This window comes from Delphinus delphis, chromosome 3 (assembly GCF_949987515.2).
Source record: "Delphinus delphis chromosome 3, mDelDel1.2, whole genome shotgun sequence".
In the NCBI taxonomy this organism is placed as follows: Eukaryota; Metazoa; Chordata; class Mammalia; order Artiodactyla; family Delphinidae; genus Delphinus; species Delphinus delphis.
Genome location: NC_082685.1, coordinates 142,710,794 through 142,729,212, shown reverse-complemented (window position 1 = coordinate 142,729,212; position 18,419 = coordinate 142,710,794). Strand labels below are relative to the sequence as shown.

The 18,419-nt window shown below is 35.9% G+C and overlaps 1 protein-coding gene across 5 annotated transcripts in view; it reads left to right on the top strand.

Moving 5' to 3' along the window:
- The window catches only part of NIPBL (NIPBL cohesin loading factor), a 191,663-nt gene that overhangs the window by 150,236 nt on the left and 23,008 nt on the right, over nucleotides 1-18,419 (top strand). For all 5 annotated transcript variants that reach the window (XM_060009584.1, XM_060009583.1, XM_060009581.1 and 2 more), the window contains 6 exons: nucleotides 9,965-10,073; nucleotides 11,576-11,712; nucleotides 16,125-16,265; nucleotides 16,388-16,481; nucleotides 16,922-17,076; nucleotides 17,538-17,628. In XM_060009584.1, coding sequence (XP_059865567.1) covers nucleotides 9,965-10,073; nucleotides 11,576-11,712; nucleotides 16,125-16,265; nucleotides 16,388-16,481; nucleotides 16,922-17,076; nucleotides 17,538-17,628 — 727 coding nt within the window. The remainder of the gene's footprint in view (nucleotides 1-9,964; nucleotides 10,074-11,575; nucleotides 11,713-16,124; nucleotides 16,266-16,387; nucleotides 16,482-16,921; nucleotides 17,077-17,537; nucleotides 17,629-18,419) is intronic.

The following is an 18,419-nucleotide window of genomic DNA, read 5'->3' as shown; positions in this document are numbered from 1 at the left end:
CTATCAGAAATGTCATTAGTTAGTATTAATAAAAAGAATCTAAGATAATATCCCTATGTGTTATTAGCAAGTTGAAAGTAGAAAAGAGAACACTAGATTTATAATCTCTTAGTAGTTTTATATTCTTTATATCTTTACTCTCTAGTCCTCTTTTAGTTCATTGCTTTCTGTTGCTCCCTATTCATTGCTTTCCTCCTTTAGTTTCTGCCAACAATTTAGTTTACCAAAATGACATTGTGACTTTCTGATACAGTCATTAGACTAGCAGAGTTTAGTTTAATGAAATAAAGAAAACTAAAAAATATTTATATAAATACATCTGATGGAGATATAACCACTCTTAGCAGTTGTAACAGCACTGTGCATAAATTTTAAGAGAAGCTGGGAAGGATACATAGAAGGGACTACTGGAATTGTTTGAAATTCTTGAATCAAAAATAATTAGCACTCTTACTGTTTCCACATGGATTCATGCACACACATTCCATTCTGTCCAATTTCAGATATTTCTCATTATTATTTTTATGTTGGGTCGGGTTCGTATAGATCAGTGATTCCCAATTCATGGAATATGATTTCCTAGGCAAACTTGAAGTACTACATGAAATAGCTTCATATTTACACAGGCATCAAACTCTGTCCACTAAGTACATATACACATTTTGTAAATGTATGGAAATTCAATTCCCTTATAACTTAATGAATTCATAGCTTTTTTGTGATTTTTTTTCCAGTAGTATGTGAAAGAAAAAGTTCTATCATGAAAGTCCTTACATTTTTTTTATTTCTAAAAAGTGGTTCAATTAATTTAAACCACTGTCATAGCCTATGGTGGGTACACAGAATTAATTTTACAGAGCCACTCATTGTCATCGTTTATGATCTAAGACTACAGCCTTTTTTTAGTTTACAAGAAAATGCAGGCAATGAAAAAACTTGAATAAACTATATTTCATCTGTTCCTGGCCTTTGTAGTCCAAAACAAGATCTCCTTCTTGAAGTTTACAATCAAATACTCTTATTGCCATCAATCAGTGAATGAATAGAGAAACCGATATATCCATACAATTTGATAGTGCTCCACATCATAAAGGAACAGACTGCTGATACATACAGCAACATAGACGGTTAATGAAAACACTGCAGAATGAAGGAAGCCTTACACAGAGGAGTACATACTCTGATTCCATTTATATGAAGTTCGAGGAGAAGCAAAACTAATCTGTATTGGAAAAAATCAGAGGAGTGATTGCAGGGGTCAGGGATTGACTCAGAAGGGACATGTATTAGTCATGTTTCTCCAGAGAAACAGAACCAACAAGATACTGAGAAAGGGAGACAGATTTATTATAAGGAATTGGCTTATGTGATTATGGAGGTTCTTAAATCCCACAGTCTGCTGTCTGTAAACTGGAGACCCAGAAAAGCCCCTAGTATGTAGTTTAGTCTGTGTCCTAAGGCCCGAACCACGGAAGCTGATAGCGTAAATCCCAGTCCAAATGTGGGAGGAGACCAATGTCCCAGCTCGAGTACTCAGAAAGTGGTTGGATTCTCCCTTCCTCTACCTTCTGTTCTATTCAGCCCCACCCACATTGGAGAGGGCAGTCTCCTTTGCTGAGTTCACGAATTCAAATGCTAATCTCATTTAGAACCACCTTTACTCACCAACACATCCAGTAATAATGTGTAACCAGATAACTGGGCATCCCTTGGCCCAGTCAAGTTAACACTTAGAATTAACCATCACAGTTCTACCCTTTGTTAACTTGGTACCCATATACATCTACTTAAACCATACTAAATCTCCAAATAAAGACAATAACAAGGTCATGGTTCTACCTAACATGATACAACTATCATGCATGTAACCAAAAATGCACCAACCCCTTCCCCAGAAGAAGTCCTTGAGTGATGTTTACTCTTCTTGATATCCCATAATTTAAGTACTGTGATGTCAGATTAACAACATTTAAATACTGTGATATGAAGTCAGTACACTTTATGTTATGTGATAAAGGAATAAGCGGGGGGTGGGGAAGAAAGATATTTTCTCACTTTCCCTCTCCCCCACCTCTGTACACACAACACACACACACACGCACACACACACAAATGTATTCATGACAAAATAAGTAGGAAATACTCATGGCAATTGAAGTCCTTATTTCTATAACTGGTAATGTGATCACAGCTGGTATAATACTAAGAGATGGCCTAAGGGATCTCTTGTATTCCAGACATACTCTTCCGTACCTCCATTATAGAGTAGTACTCCAGTTTCTTCTTGGTAGTCAGGATCAATCACTCCATCCAGAACCCTAACTCCCTTCTTTGTTGTTGATTCAGAAGCATGAGGAGCACACAGTAGTTGGGTGACAGTACTAACTTTCAGTTCAGTGGGATTATGGTTGTGTTTCCTGGTAGAAACATTCCCTCTCTAGAACCTCTCTCTAAGCCAGCAGAGCATAAAGTAGATGGAAGAGAAGCAAAAATTTTGCTAATGGGTCAATTTTGCTAATGAGTGATGCCCCTCAAATTTCCACCTCTTGATTCCTGGACTAATCCTGGCTATGGATTAAACAGCACCATGTATCAGTGCTGACTCAGAGCATAAGAGCCTGCTGGAGAATCTTGCCTGAGCCATTGCAGGATATTGCCACCTATCTGGTGCTGTAACTGCATCTTTAAAGGGACATTCCACATTCTATCAAGTCAGCTGTTTCAGAATAGTCGGGAACATGAGCATGGGCTCGTTGCTACACTTCTTTTGCTGTGAAGTGAGTTTCTTAATCAAAAGCAATGCTGTTGGGAGTACCATTATGGTAGATAAGGTATTCTGTAAGTCCGCAGGAGATAGTTTTGGTAGAAGCATTGCCTGCAGGAAAGGCAAATCTGTATCCAGAGTGTCTATTCCAGTAAGAACAAAATGCTGCCTCTTCCATGATGGAGGCAGTCCAGTGTAATCAACCTGCCACCAGGTAGCTGGCTGATCACCACAGGAAATCATTCCATGTGAGGGACTCAGTGTTGGTCTCTACTGCTGGCAGGTTGGGCACTCAGTGGTAGCCATAGCCAGTGTGGCCTTGGTGAGTAGAAGTCCATGTTGCTGAGCCTATACATGGCCTCTATCTCTGCCACCATGGATAGTTTGTTCATGAGCCCATTGGGTGATGACAGGAGTGGCTGGGGAAAGAGGCTGATATCCTCAGAGAAGGTATCTGCAGAACAGGTCATCCTATCCACTTGATTTTTAAAATCCTCTTCTGCTAAGGTTACCCTTTGGTGAACATTCATGTGGGATATAAATATTTTCATGGATTTTGCCCATTCAGAGATGTCTCCACATGCCTCTTCCCCAGATTTCCTTATCAACAACTTTTCAATCATGTTCCTTCCAAGTCCCTGACCATCCAGCCAAACCATTGGCCATGACCCATGGATCAGTATATAATCACACATCTGGTCATTTCTCCTTCCAAGCAAAGTGAACAACCAGATGCACAGCTTCAAGTTCTGCCCAGTGGGAAAATGTCTCTTCACCACTGTCCTTCAGGGATGTCCCAGAAAGGAGTTGTATTGCTACAACTGTCCACTTTTGGGTGGTACCTGCATATTGTGCAGACCCATCTATAAACCAGGCCCAAGTCTTCTCTTCCTCTGTCATCTGACCCTAGGGTCTTCCCCATGGTCAGCTGAGGCCATAGGTGCAAGCTGGGAGAGAGAAGGTAGTGTAGCAGAAGTGGGAACCACAGGCATTTAGGCCATTTTTTCAAGTGCCCCTTAGCCTGCTCTGACCTAATCATGTATATACCACGTACATTTGATAATAGAGTACTGCTTTTCACACCCAACTTTATGGCTTGGTGAGTCAGAAAACACCCAGTTCATGACAGATCGGAATGCATGATAATTTGATGGCCCATGGCTAGGCATTCAGTATCTACTGAGGCCCAGTAGCATGCCAAGAGCTATTTCTATGGAGGATGGCAAGCCTTTGCTCCGAAATCCTAAGGGCCTATACTGCAGTTCACCTATGGGGGCTTGCCAAAGACTCCAAACAGCATCCCTGTCTTCCATTAACACTTCAAGCACCACTGGATCTGCTAGATCATATGGCCCAAGTGGCAAAGCAACTTGCACAGCAGCCTGGACCTATTCCAGAGCCTTTTCTTCTGTTCTGGGCCCCACTCAACACTGGCAGCTTCTTAGGTCACTCAGTAAATGGGCCAGAATAATATACCCAAATGAGGAATTTGTTGCCTCCAAAATTCAAAGAAACCCACTAGATTTTGAGTCTCCTTTTTGGTTATAGGAGGGACCAGATGCAACATCTTATTCTTTACTTTACAGTGAATATCTCAACATACCCCACACCACTAAGCCCCCAGGAATTTCTTTGAAGTAAAAGACCTCTAAATTTTTGTTGGATTTATTTCCCACACTTTGACACGCGCATCTTACCAGTAAGTCTAGTGTAGTTGCTACTTTTTGCTTACTACATACAGTCAACATAATGTCATCAATGTAATGGGCCAGTGTGATATCTTGTTGAAGGGAAAGATAATCAAGAACATGCAAACTAAATTATAATGTATGGCTGGAGAGTTAATATACCTCTGAGACAGGGCAGTGCAGTGTATTGCCGGCCTTGCCAGCTAAAAGCAAACTGCTTCTGGTGGGCCTTTGACAGGGATGAGAAAAAGGCATCTGCCAGATCAGTAGCTGCACACCAGATCCCAGAGGATGTGTTAATTTGCTCAAGCACTGATACGTCATCTGGTGCAGCAGCTACAATGGAGTCCCGACCTGGTTAAGCTTATGCTGATTCACTGTCATTCTCCAGGATCCATCTGTCTTCTCAGGCCAAATAGGCAAGTTGAATAAGGATGTGGTCGGAATCACAACCCCTGCATCCTTCAAGTCTTTGGTGGTAGCACTAATCTCAGCAGTCCCTCCAGTGATACAGTATTGTTTTTGATTTACTATTTTCCTAGGTAGAAGCAGTCCTAGTGGCTTCTAGTTGGCCTTTCCCACCACAATAGCCCTCACTCCATTGATCAAAGAACCAACGTGGGGATTCTGTCAGCCTGTGAATAAATCTATTCTAATTTTGCATTCTGGAACTGGTGAAATAACCAGAGGGTGGGTTTAGGGACCCACTGGACTCACTGTGAAACAGACCTGAGCTATACCTTCATTGATCATCTGACCTCCATAAGCTCCTACTCTGATTGGTGGGCCACAGTGATGTTTTGGGTCTCCTAGAATTCGTGTCAGTTCAGAGCCAGTGTCTGGTAATCCCTAAAAGGTCTAATAATTTTTTTCCCCCAATGCACAGTTAACCTGGTAAAAGACTATAGGTTCCTTTGGGGAAGGTTGGAGACAGGATTAACAGTATAAATTTTCAGTAGTGCATGGAACTCCTTCCTCAAGAGGATTCTTCAAAGAATGCTGTGGATTGAATCTTTGTTGAATCTTCAACATAATGTTGAAGCTTAATACCCGGTGTGATGGTATTAGGAGATGGGGCCTTTGGAGGATAATTAGGTCATGAGGGTGGGGCCCTCATGAATCAGATTAGTGTCCTTCTAAGAAGAGACATGAGAGAAATTACCTGTCTGCTCTCTGCTGTGTGAGGATACAACAAGAAGACAGCCATCTTCAGGCTAGGAAGAGGATCTTCACCAGAAACCAACCATACGTTGATCTTGCACTTCCCAACCTTCAGAACTATGAGAAATAAATTCTATTGTTTAATCCACATAGTCTATGGTATTTGTTAAAGCAGCCCATACTAAGAAATTGGTATCAACAAGTGAGGTGCTGCTGAAATAAATACCTAAAAATGTGGAAGTGACTTTGGAATTGGGTAGTTGGTAGACACCAGAAGATTTTTGAGGTGCATACTAGAGAAAAACTGATATTGCTGTGAAGACATTTAAAGGCAATTCTGATGAGGGCTCAGAAAGAAAAGAGAAGAACTATAGGGAAAGCTTCCTTCTCTTTAAAGCATATATATAATCATGTACAGAATGTTGGTAGAAATATGGATGGTTAAAAGCCATTCTGATGAGGTCTCAGATGCAAATGAGGAACATGTTGACATTCTCAGTCAACAGAGAAAAGTGAGTCTTTGTTATAATGTGACAAAGAACTTGGCTAAATTGTGTTTCTGTTCTAGTGTTTTGTGAAAGGTAGACCTTCAAGTAATGAAACTGAATGTTTAGCTGAGGAGATTTCTAAGCAAAGTGTTGAAGGTGCAGCTTGATTTCTCCTGCCTGAGTTTACAATCAAATAGTGTCTGTCTCCATCAACCAGTGATGGGTTAAAAAAAACCTGATGTATCCATACAACTTAATAGTACACCATATCATAAAGGAACAAACTATTGATACATACAGCAACATAGGTAAATAATAAAAACATGCAGAATGAAAGAAACCTTACACAGAAGAGTACATATTATGATTCCACTTATATGAAGCTCTAGGAGAGGCTAAACTAATCTATATTGGAAAAAAATCAGAAGAGTGGTTGCAGGGGGCCAGGGATTGACTGGAGAGGAACATGAGGGGACTTTCAGGGGTGATGGTAATAATCTATATCAGTGGTTCTAAAAGTTATCAAGATTACCTGTGACTTGTTAGAAGTGAAGTTCTAAGGCTTTACCCCAGACTTAATCCATAACTCTGAAGTAGGAGCCCACCTAAACAAAGTCTCCAGATGATTCTGATATAAGTTAAAGATGGAGAAAGACTGTCCTTTATCTTGATAGGGAGTTTGACTTATATAGGTGAATACACTTAACAAAACCGGGCGAGTACACACTGAAGATTTGTACATATTTCATGTAAATTTTATCTCAAAAGGAAAAAAGAGGGCTTCCCTGGTGGCGCAGTGGTTGAGAGTCCGCCTGCCGATGCAGGGGACACGGGTTCGTGCCCCGGTCCGGGAAGATCCCACATGCCGCAGAGCGACTAGGCCTGTGAGCCATGGCCACTGAGCCTGTGCGTCCGGAGCCTGTGCTCCGCAACGGGAGAGGCCACAACAGTGAGAGGCCCGCGTACCGCAAAAAAAAAAAAAAAAAAAAAAGGAAAAAAGAGGAAATACACTGATGTCTGCAGCTTACTTTGAAATGCATCAAAAAGATGGTTAGAGATGTGTATATGTTTACATATACATATGCACACATATAGCTATGCATGCATATCATGGGGCTGGTTTAACATCACATGTGTGTATGATTTAACATTAAACAAAAAATAATCATGTCAGGATACAGGAGAAATCGTTGATAAAATTTAATACCCTTGAATGATAACTTCTAGTAAACTAGGAATAAAATCTGACAGAGAATAAACTATAAAACCTAAAATGAAAATCGTGCAAAATGGAAAGATATTAAAAGATCTCATCAAAATCAAGAACAAAAAGTATTCATCAACCTGTCAAAGTGATTAAAAAATGTATATGGAAGAGTAAAGAGCTGAAAATAATTGTCACTTCTGAAAATGCAGGGACACTGATGTGCCTTAACACACATATCAGGACTTATTTTTAGAGATACAGTAATTAAGGTAGCATGGATTTTTCAGTAAATGAGACTGGGTCAAGTGGCTATCCATAAAGATTTTTTTTTTTTTTAATTCTTCAACTCAGCAGTCAATTCCATATAGATTAAAGGAAATCTTTAAAACTTACAGAAGAAAGTATATGTGTGAATATATTTTTGACCTTTCTTAGGGAAGAATTTCTTAAGTCACAAAAGCCATTAACCTGGAAAGATTGATAAATTTCACTGCCTTAAAATGAGGAACATTTATGAATCAAGAAAACACAGGTCACAAACTGGGAAAGATATTTGATACACATATAGCTAACAAAGGATCATTGTTAAAAGTATGTAAAGAACTCCTGTCCTGCAAACCAGTATAAGGCAGGAGTCCTGGCAGGAAAACAGGAGAAAGTCATGAATAGGCAGTTCATAGAGGAGATAGCACACATGGCCTATAAGGTATTCAGCCTCATAAGTAATATAGGAAATACAAATCAAGACCCCATTTTACACCCATTTGATTGGCGAAAGTTGAAGTTCGGTGATAACAAATGATGGAGAAAAGATGGATTAAATAGCATCTCTTAAACACTGGCGCTGAGAAAATATTACAACAAAAGTTTTTAAATTTAGTATTATTTCATAAAGTTGAACTTTCATATATCCTATGACCCAGTAGTTCCACGCCAAGGTATATACCCAAGAGAATCTTGCATATGTGCACCAGGAGACAAGAATGTTCATTATGCCACTAAAATTTTAATTAACCTATCTTCAGAAGAATGGATAAATGAATTGCAGTATGGACATAAAACGGCCTGTCGTATAGCAGTGAAAATGAATAAAGTTGTTTCATGCAACAACCTGGATTACAGTTAGTGACATGTTAAGTGAAAAAGGCACATCTCAGAAGACTACATCCAGTATGATACCTTTCAGAAAGTTGAAAATCCAGCAAAACTATAAACAGTATTTAGCTTAGACAATTTTTTTTAAGCAAAGAAATGGTAAAATTCCTGATAAGTGGTACCTTGAAAGTTAAAGAGGAAGATGGGATAAAGGAAGGAGCACATTGGGAAATATAAGTTATTGGAAATATTCTTGAGTTAGGTTCATAGTGCATCATTATATTTATAAGTAAATAAATTAAAAGGGCACATAACCAGTATTGGCAATGTCATGAACTAAAATTTATGACTAATACTTTTATGTAAACTTGATGTCTTGGAGAGCAGAAAGAAAAAACAGGCGAGGAGATTGTTTTCTACTCCTGCCTGAAAAAGACCAGACTAGCATATAATTTTAATAGCTGCTTAAGGTTGAGTTATAGAGCAGGACAAGGAGAATTTGCTGTTCAGAGTTGTAACTGGGTAAATTGAAGTTCTCTTGCTTACATTTATTTCTTTAAATTGGAGGGAGCAGGGGAAATGTGTGTGATATGTTATTCTGATTGCTATCAGTTTTAATCATCCACGCATATTGTAGTGAAAGTTTAAACTTGTGCTGTCCCATACTAGCCACACATGTTTTTTCATTTAAATTAACTTGAATTTTTATTTACTTTTAATTCCTCAGTTATACTATCCACATTTGAAGTGTTTTGTAGCTGCATGTGGCTTGTAGCAGCAATAATGGGCAGCACAGATGTAGAACATATCCATCATTGTAGAAAGTTACATTGGACAGCACTGAAACTCTTTTCAGAAATTAAACATTTCAGTTTCTTTAATAGCTCCAGAATTGTATTAGCTATTCTTTATTAACAAAACAGATATACCTTAGATGACTTTACCATTGACCTCTGATTATTATGAAAGATTGGATTGGTTTTATTTTTTGGCTATAGTTAAACTGATCTCTTTTCCTCATATCATTATTCGTAACACTTTTCTAACATTGTTTATTAATAACTTGGTAAAAGATAACACAGGGAAGAAATCCAGCCTTGTGTTTTATAATTGCGAATTATAAGGTGCAATTCAGATGTAGTTACAATTATTTTAAAAATGTACTTAACCCATAATATACTTTTTTGAGACATCAAAGAACTTGAAATAATAAGGAATGGAATTCTCATTCTTTAAAATCATTCAACTAACATTGAGTGGTACTCTTAAAAGAAGGTCACCGTTCTCATTTCTCTCATATTCTACCTTAGGTCCTACACATAGCAATTTAAATAACTTCATACTAAAATTGTTTGAAAGTATCTATAAATTACTGGTTTATAAGATATTTTTAAATATTTGTTACATATTTTTGTTTATTAATTTGCATTTTCAGTATTAAATTGTTAATAACCAATTGAAAAGCTTATTACTTATGGACACATTTAATGCGTTTATATTATTATTGTCTAATGAATAATTATACTGGGATTTTTTTTTTTTTATATATATACATATATAGTTGTTGAAGTCCGAAGAGGATTCCTCATATAAACCTGTGAAGAAAGCTTGTACTCAACTTGTTGATAACCTAGTTGAGCACATTCTTAAATATGAGGAATCTCTAGCTGGTAAGACATTTTATATATTGGTCGTTAAGTTGATTTTATAAGATATTTTAAAATACTTTGGGCACATTTCTCATTTTTGCCTTTAGCTCTGCTTAGCCTAATAATTAACTACTTCACTTTTAAATGAAATCTGTTTTTTGTTTGGTGTTGAATCCTAGGTTATATTGTTATGGTTGAGTAATATTATCTAGAGCAGTACAATAAAAGCATAGGACTTGTCTCTTCCACATACCTTTCAATAGCACATAATTTTAGATGTCATAATGAACAGGAATTAAAGTAAGTCCAGGGGCTAATATGTATTTAGCTAAATGCACTCATCCAAAAACTGTTCAATATCTTTTAAATTATATAAAATTTTCTATCAAAATGAAATTGTTTTAATTATTATAAAAATGTTTTTAAAAGATTTGTAGTATATACCTAATATCATTTATAATTATTATATAACATGTGCTTAATCTTGACCTAGAAAGCTCTTAATATTTTTAATTGAGAAATTCCTTAAATATTTAATATTTTATATTATTTATCACACTGTCAGTCACAAAATTGAAGTTAATGAAAATATAAATAATTATATAAAACTTATAAAAGTCATAATGGATATCTATTGCTTAAAAGCACACAAGACTAACATTATTTCCCATCCTCTAATGTACATTAATGAGGAACAATAGTCAGCCTCAGTCAGTTTTCAGAATTGGGGGCCAGTTGCCTCTATACAGAGGTATCATTTATGGTAAAATTGTTGATATTCTTTATATTTTTATTGCAGTTTTTTTTCTTTAATTTTTTTTTCATTTTCCATGTTTACCTCTTTTTCTTTGTATATTTTGTTGTTTCCCCTACTTTTCCCTATCCTAGATTTTAAGGGTGATACTGTTGTCACTTAATGTTAAAAAGTTTCTAATCTCCTCTAAAAACTCCTGAGAACCAAGAAACATTTTATCTCCTAACTAGCAACATTTTCCTCTCACCTGAACAGCATTTTGTTTACTTTTCTAATATAGCACTGGTCCACCTTCTTATCATTCCTGTCTTCTAACATTCTTCTGCCACAGCAGCATCTCTTTTTCTCCCCAGTACCCTTAAACACAGTATCACCTCAGCTAAATTGTCTTTGTCCTCCTTTGCTAATTTTCTTTCCCATACTCATTTCCATCCAGTTTTAGATATAATCAATACCATGTTTATTCTGAAAATTCCATCTCTAAACTTCCCAACTTTCATTCTACTTTTTAACTTCAGTCCTACTCCCCTCAGTGTAAAACTTGCCTTCCCTAGTGCAGCCTCCTTGTCCTTTATCCTTTACATATGTAATATAACAAAGAAAAAATGAAATGCAGGAAGTCTAGCATCATAAGAAATGCTAATCTGTTGTATTCAGGCATGCACTGAATCTATTCAGGGGATAGTATTGAGTAATTTAAATAATATTCTGTATAATTTCCATTGCCTTGTCATATTTTAGTGTCTTATTTCTCTGTTTGTTTTTCCAGACTCTGACAATAAAGGTGTGAATTCTGGACGATTGGTAGCTTGCATAACCACTTTGTTCTTATTCAGCAAAATAAGACCCCAGCTCATGGTTAAACATGCCATGACTATGCAACCATATCTTACCACTAAATGTAGTGTAAGTATTAGAGCTGTCCTATTTTTCTCTTATATAAACCATGTAGTAAATATTTTAAATTTAAAATTCACATTGTGTCATCCACATTTTCACTGACAGATGACAGTCATTTTCACTGACAGATCAACTGGGTTATGTACTCAAATGTTTGTTCTAATATTTGTGGCAAGTTATCTACAAACATCCTTTTTCTGATGTATTATAAATAAAGTTCAAGTCCCATTTCTTTGTGAACTCCTCAAGATAAATCCTCAGTAATGCTTAATAAACGTTGTAATTATCGTTAGGACTTAAAAGGTGAATGAGACAGAGTTCCTGTCACTGAGAAATTTACTGTCTTTCGGATTCTGATTTTGCTTTTCATTTGTCATTTTTGATATATTTTATTTATTTTTATAACGTATCAGTATATTGAATATGGAAGACCTAGGATCATCAGAGATGCTAGGCTGTTATTTTAAGTTAATATTACACATACTATATTTTCCTAAAATCAAATGTGAAGATTAAATATTACTTGAGTAAGATAATCTAGCAACTTAACATGACAGCTTGGTGAGTTAAGTGGCTTATTATAACACTAAATTTTAAAATACTCTAAAAACCTATAAATGTAAATAGTTTTTTACTTACTATGTTCCCAGTGTTCCTAAGGAGCTAACTTGAACTGTTTACTAAATTTGTTTTGTTGCCACAGTCAGGTTTTTTTGGCGATCTAAATTAACAAATTCTAGGTGAAAATCTTCAGGATGTCCTGAGAAATTTTAAAGACAGAGGAAAGTACCAGAAGATAAATGCATTAAAAACAATATATAAAACAATATATAGGGCTTCCCTGGTGGCGCAGTGGTTAAGAATCCACCTGCCAGTGCAGGGGACATGGGTTCGAGCCCTGGTCCGGGAAGATCCCACATGCCGCGGAGCAACTAAGCCCGTGTGCCACAACTACTGACCCTGCGTGCCTAGAGCCCGTGCTTCGCAACAAGAGAAGCCACCACAATGAGAAGCCCACACATCGCAACGAAGAGTAGCCCCTGCTAGCCACAACTAAAGAAAGCTCGTGCGCAGCAGCGAAGATCCAATGCAGTCAAAAATAAAATAAATTTATTTTAAAAAAACAAAAACAATATATAGTACTTCTGAAAACAACATTTAAGACAACATTTAATTCTATCTTTAGGACTTAGATCTTGGTGTTAGATCCAGAAATAAATTGATTAATATGTAATCTGTGGCTAATAATAATAGATAATATTTATTGAGCACAGTGCCAAACACTGTGAAGAATTTTACATACATTATCTCATTTACATTGTGAGGTCGGTACCGTTATTATCTCAGTTTTACAGATAAGGAACGAAAGCTTAGAGAATATAACTAACTTGCCTAGTGTCACACAGCTAACAAGTCCCAAAACTAGAATTCAACACCATGGCTTGCCTCTAGAATCTGAACTATAATGGAACCTTTATAAATTGTCCTCTTTTCAGTCAATATTTTTTTAAAACAAGGTTACTTTGAAAACATTTTGTATAATTTGTTACGCATATATACATATTTTTATATATACACCAATATAGAGTTTTATATAAATAAGGCCATCTCATAAATACAATAGACACATTTTAAAATTGTTTTTGTTTTTTATATCCTACCCCCATCTTTATTCCTCCTCTTCTCAAGATAAGCAATCTGGAATATCCTTGCCACTTTATCCATGTTTCTATAATTGTAGGCACACATAGACATGTAAACAAATGGTTGACCAGATTTTTTAAATATCAGGTCATGTTATATACATATCTGTTAGGCATTTTTACTAATCTCAAAACAACTGATGTATGTTTAATTCATCCTTTTGAATGGCTACATAATATTCATTTTATGGACGTCCTGTGATTTATTTAACCATTTCCCATCTTGGCAGGTACTTATTTACATTGTTTCCTATTGATAGCCACTACAAACGATTCCTTAATAATCATTCCTATTCATATACTTCTAAATACTGGTGCTTTTTTTCTTTTGGGGTAGATTCTGAAGAATTAACTTCCCAGATTGAGGGAATTTTTTTTTTAGTTTTGGTTTTGGTTTTGAATAGATCTTTCCAGATTGCTGGTGGACATGTTTCATAGCCTCTTTGGAAACCAGTAAATGACAATCTGTGTCATTTTTGTACTCTTTGCCAGTCTAACAGGTGTAAAAGAGTATAGTTCATTGTTGCTTCAGTTTCCTTTCCCTGATTTCTAAGAAGGTTGAGCATCTTTTTTATATTAACCAATTGGACTTGATTTTCTGTGATTTGACTGTTGTTATCATTTGCCCATTTTACCTTTGAATTGTGGACCTTTTTTTGAAAACTCTTTAAATGTTTGAGATACTGAACTATCTTATGTATATTCATTTCAAATATTTCTTATGTTCTACAGCTCTTTTCCTTCATGATTTACATCTTCATTTAAATTTTCCTTCTAGAATTTAAGATACTTCATTTACTTGATTTTTCAAGCCAGTTATGTTTCAAAAATTTTTTACTACATATTTTTAAGTAAAATTTCGGCAGTGATTCTCAAATGAATTTATCTTACTTGACAAAAACTAATTTATCCCTACACCCACTTTAACTCATCCCCTGTTGCTTAAAGGAGGTGGGAGTGGGAGATGGCAGGGAACAATAGGATATCTATGTTACTTGGAAAAAAAACATTCATCTTAGCCTGTTTTTTTATTTAATCCTCTGTGTATCCTGAAAGGAAGGATGAATGTAAGGTCAGAAAGTTTTTAACCAGTGCGGTAATAATAAGCTCAAAGAGTTCAAAATGAGTGTCAAAAACCTGTTGCTAAGAATAAGGAATGAGGGACTTCCCTGGTGGTCCAGTGGTAAAGAATCTGCCTTACAATGCAGGGGATGCGGGTTCAATCCCTGGTCAGGGAACTAATATCCCACGTTGCCACAGGGCAACTAAGCCCATGTGTCACAACTACTGAGCCTGCGTGCTGCAAACTATAGAGCCCACACGCCACAACTACAGAGCCCACGCACCCTGGAATCTGCACACCACAACTAGAGAAGAGAAAACCCGCACACTACAACTAGAGAGAAGCCTGTGCACCACAATGAAAAATCCCGCCTGCCTCAACGAAGACCCCGCATGTCACAACTAAGACCTGACACAGCCAAAAATAAATAAATAAAACAAATAAATAATAAATCTTTAAAAAAGAAAAAAGAATAAGGAATGATAACTTGGCTAGATAAAAAAACGTATGTTAAAACCTTAGTCAAGGAAGAAAGAGAAAGGAAGGAAGGGAGAGAAGAGGAAAGGAAAGAAAGAACTAGTAACTTTATTTGCCTATGGGCAGGGACACCCCTGGTTGACTGGAGGACAGGGGTAGGAAAGAGACTTTTTACTGTAAATCCTTTAATATCTTTTTTTTTTTAATCACTAGCTTTTACTTTATTTATTTTTAAGATGTTTTATTTGGCCCTGCCGCCTGGCATGTGGGATCTTAGTTCCCCGACTAGGGATCAAACCCGCGCCCCCTGCAGTGAAGTGCAGAGTCTTAACCACTGGACCGCTAGGGAAGTCCCCTTTGTTTCTTGGTTTTTTCGTTTCTTAATGTTCTACCTATTTTTTAAACCGCTTAGTTTTTAATCAGCTTTAAAACTTTTAAAATTAAAAAATCATTTTAATAGAATATATTAAATTTTAAAATAAAAGAGACTTATACCTAGTTCTGGGATTCCACATTTTCATCTATCATAAGAAGGGTTAACACAGGGCTTTTCAACCTCAGCACTGTTAACATTTAGGGCCGGATTATTTTTTGTTGTCAAGAGCTATTCTGAGCATTGTAGGATTTTTGGCAGTATACTTAGCCTGTATCCACCAGATGCCAGTAGCACCCCTGTGCCCCTGTTGTGACAACCAAAAGTGTCTCCATATATTGCCAAATATCCATTGGGGGGCAAAGTCACCCTCAGTTGAGAACTACTGAGTTAACATACCCTAGTTTGAAAAATACTAATCTTGAAAACGATACCAGTCTTGGTAAAATACTCTGTTAGTTAAACCCCATTGTTCAGAATTGACTGTTAGTGCATTTTAGGAAGAAAAAGAGTAATTGTAGCATTGTGATTAAGTGACCCAAAGATCACATGGTAAGTTAGTGACAGAGCTAGAATCCAGGTTCCTGTCACTATCTGCTGCTCTTCCCTTCATTCTTTAAAGAAGTTCTTTTCTACTAATGTTTTTGTTTTGAAAAAAAGCTTTATATAAATATACATATATATATATATATATATATATATATATATATATATAAAATACCAAACCTCCCAACTACGTAAAGCTGTATATAGTTTGTTTTCAGATTTTGTTTTTCATAAAGCACTAATTTTATCCTTATAGACACAAAATGATTTCATGGTTATCTGCAATGTTGCAAAAATCCTAGAGCTGGTTGTACCACTGATGGAGCATCCAAGTGAAACTTTCCTTGCCACTATTGAAGAAGACCTAATGAAGCTTATCATCAAATATGGCATGACTGTAAGCATTCACTTTACCATCTCTGTGTTGATCAGTATATAATTCACAAATGATAACTTAATCATGTGTTTTTACCTTTGTCTTTAACTTTTGTCTAAACAGTAACATTTTCTCTCTTTTAGGTAGTGCAACATTGTGTAAGCTGTCTTGGGGCAGTTGTAAATAAAGTGACACAAAATTTTAAATTTGTGTGGGCCTGTTTCAATAGATACTATGGTAAGTTCAGTGCCTGGGCTTTAAAATCATTCTGCTAGATCCTGCAGTGCATACAGTTCCTTTTTAACACATCTGATAAGAGGTAGTGTCAAGGGAATTATAAGAGGTGTGATGATTGTCCTCTCTGGTCCACTCTCAGAAGCAATATTTTCTGGTGTCTTTTATATTCCCTTAATAACCCAGTATGATTACTTCAGAAATTTATCTCCTCATAAGTAAATGTTGGTAAGTTTTTTGTCTACCATGTAAAATAAAATTTAAATATCATTTTTTTCTTACATTAATTCTTTTAATCTCAATGGAATGCCCTTATATTTCTAGACGTTTAATACTTAGAACCGTTAGTAAAATTTAATTTTAATTTATTAGCAGTAATTATTTGAACATAACAATTTAAGGATAGAGGGTTTGTTATAAATAAATATTACTTACTTTATTAGGTGCCATTTCAAAATTAAAAAGTCAGCACCAAGAGGACCCAAATAACACTTCACTGCTAACAAACAAACCGGCACTTCTTAGATCCCTTTTCACTGTTGGAGCACTATGTCGGCATTTTGATTTTGATCTGGAAGATTTTAAAGGCAACAGTAAGGTAAAGATCCTAATATTAATTATTTAGTATGCTTTAAAAACAGAACTGTGTGACCCTGGGCATTGAAAATGACTATAATGACTCAGGATGAAGGCGGCATGAGGGTAGTCTGGTTTAGTTCTGAAACAGTGCTACTCAAAGCATGGTCCTCAGACTGGCTTCTGATCCATGAACTGTTTGTTACAGGTCCATAATAAGATAAGTTTACGCAAGTTATATCAGCTTTGTGTTAGTAGGCACACTGCTTATGTCAGCAGCAGTTCATTTTTTTAACATTCTCAATGAATGTCACTGTTCTAAAATTCATGGATTTATAAATGTATTGGTGAATTATTCCTTAGTAAAGTTCACATGTGGAAGTTCTCATTGTTTGCTTTTAGGTATTTTTTTCCTTTATAGTTGAAAACCGATCTAAGTTAACTCTTCCTTATACACTTCAACATGGTTTTTTTCCCCCTTAGGTTAACATAAAGGATAAGGTACTTGAACTATTGATGTATTTTACAAAGCATTCAGATGAAGAAGTACAAACAAAAGCTATCATTGGTCTAGGTAAGATAAGTCTAAATTTCTGCATATTCTTTAGTTGTTTGAGAGGTTGAGCAAATTTTAAAGTGTTGTGAATTTAAATTGTTGAGTTATTTAAGTATGTTTTTGTTTAAAGTAGGATCTGGTATCTCAAATATAAGTCTGGGGATTAAAACAACTGGGTTCCATTATTGGTTCATCCAGTGACTTCCTGGGTAACTTTGAGCAAGTCGTGTAACTTCTATTTGTCAGTTTCCTCAGTAGTAAAATAGAGATGACAATACATTCTTCTACCCCTAATTCATAGGGTTTCATAAAAACATTCATTAAAATACTTTAATAAAGAAAGGTGATATAGAAGAATTTGTGCTGTTGCATATTTTTTAAATTGTTCTTTTTCTTTGCAAAGTTTTGTCATTATATGTGTCTGCCTCTTCTAAGGTGAAAACAATGGGCAGTCTACCCAAACATTTATTTATATAGAAGCACAGGGTAAACAACCCCACAGGAACAATTTGGATGTATACTTTTCCTGTATTATTGTTCAGGGATCATTGATGTAATAAATACATGTCTTTGCAGAAAATTAGGTTTTTGTGGCTTATCTGGAAAGATATTGGTATATGGGAGAAATATGAGAAGGGTAGAATTAAAGTACCTGAAATGAATGCACTGTAAAAAAAATTAGAAGAGCACTCTCTCCAGGTTTTTGTGTTGTTGTTGTTTGTTCTGTTTTTTACAAATACGTGTAAAGCTACTCAGTAAGGTTAACAACTTATTTAGAAATTTTATTTTGGCAGCATTAGCAAGGTTTA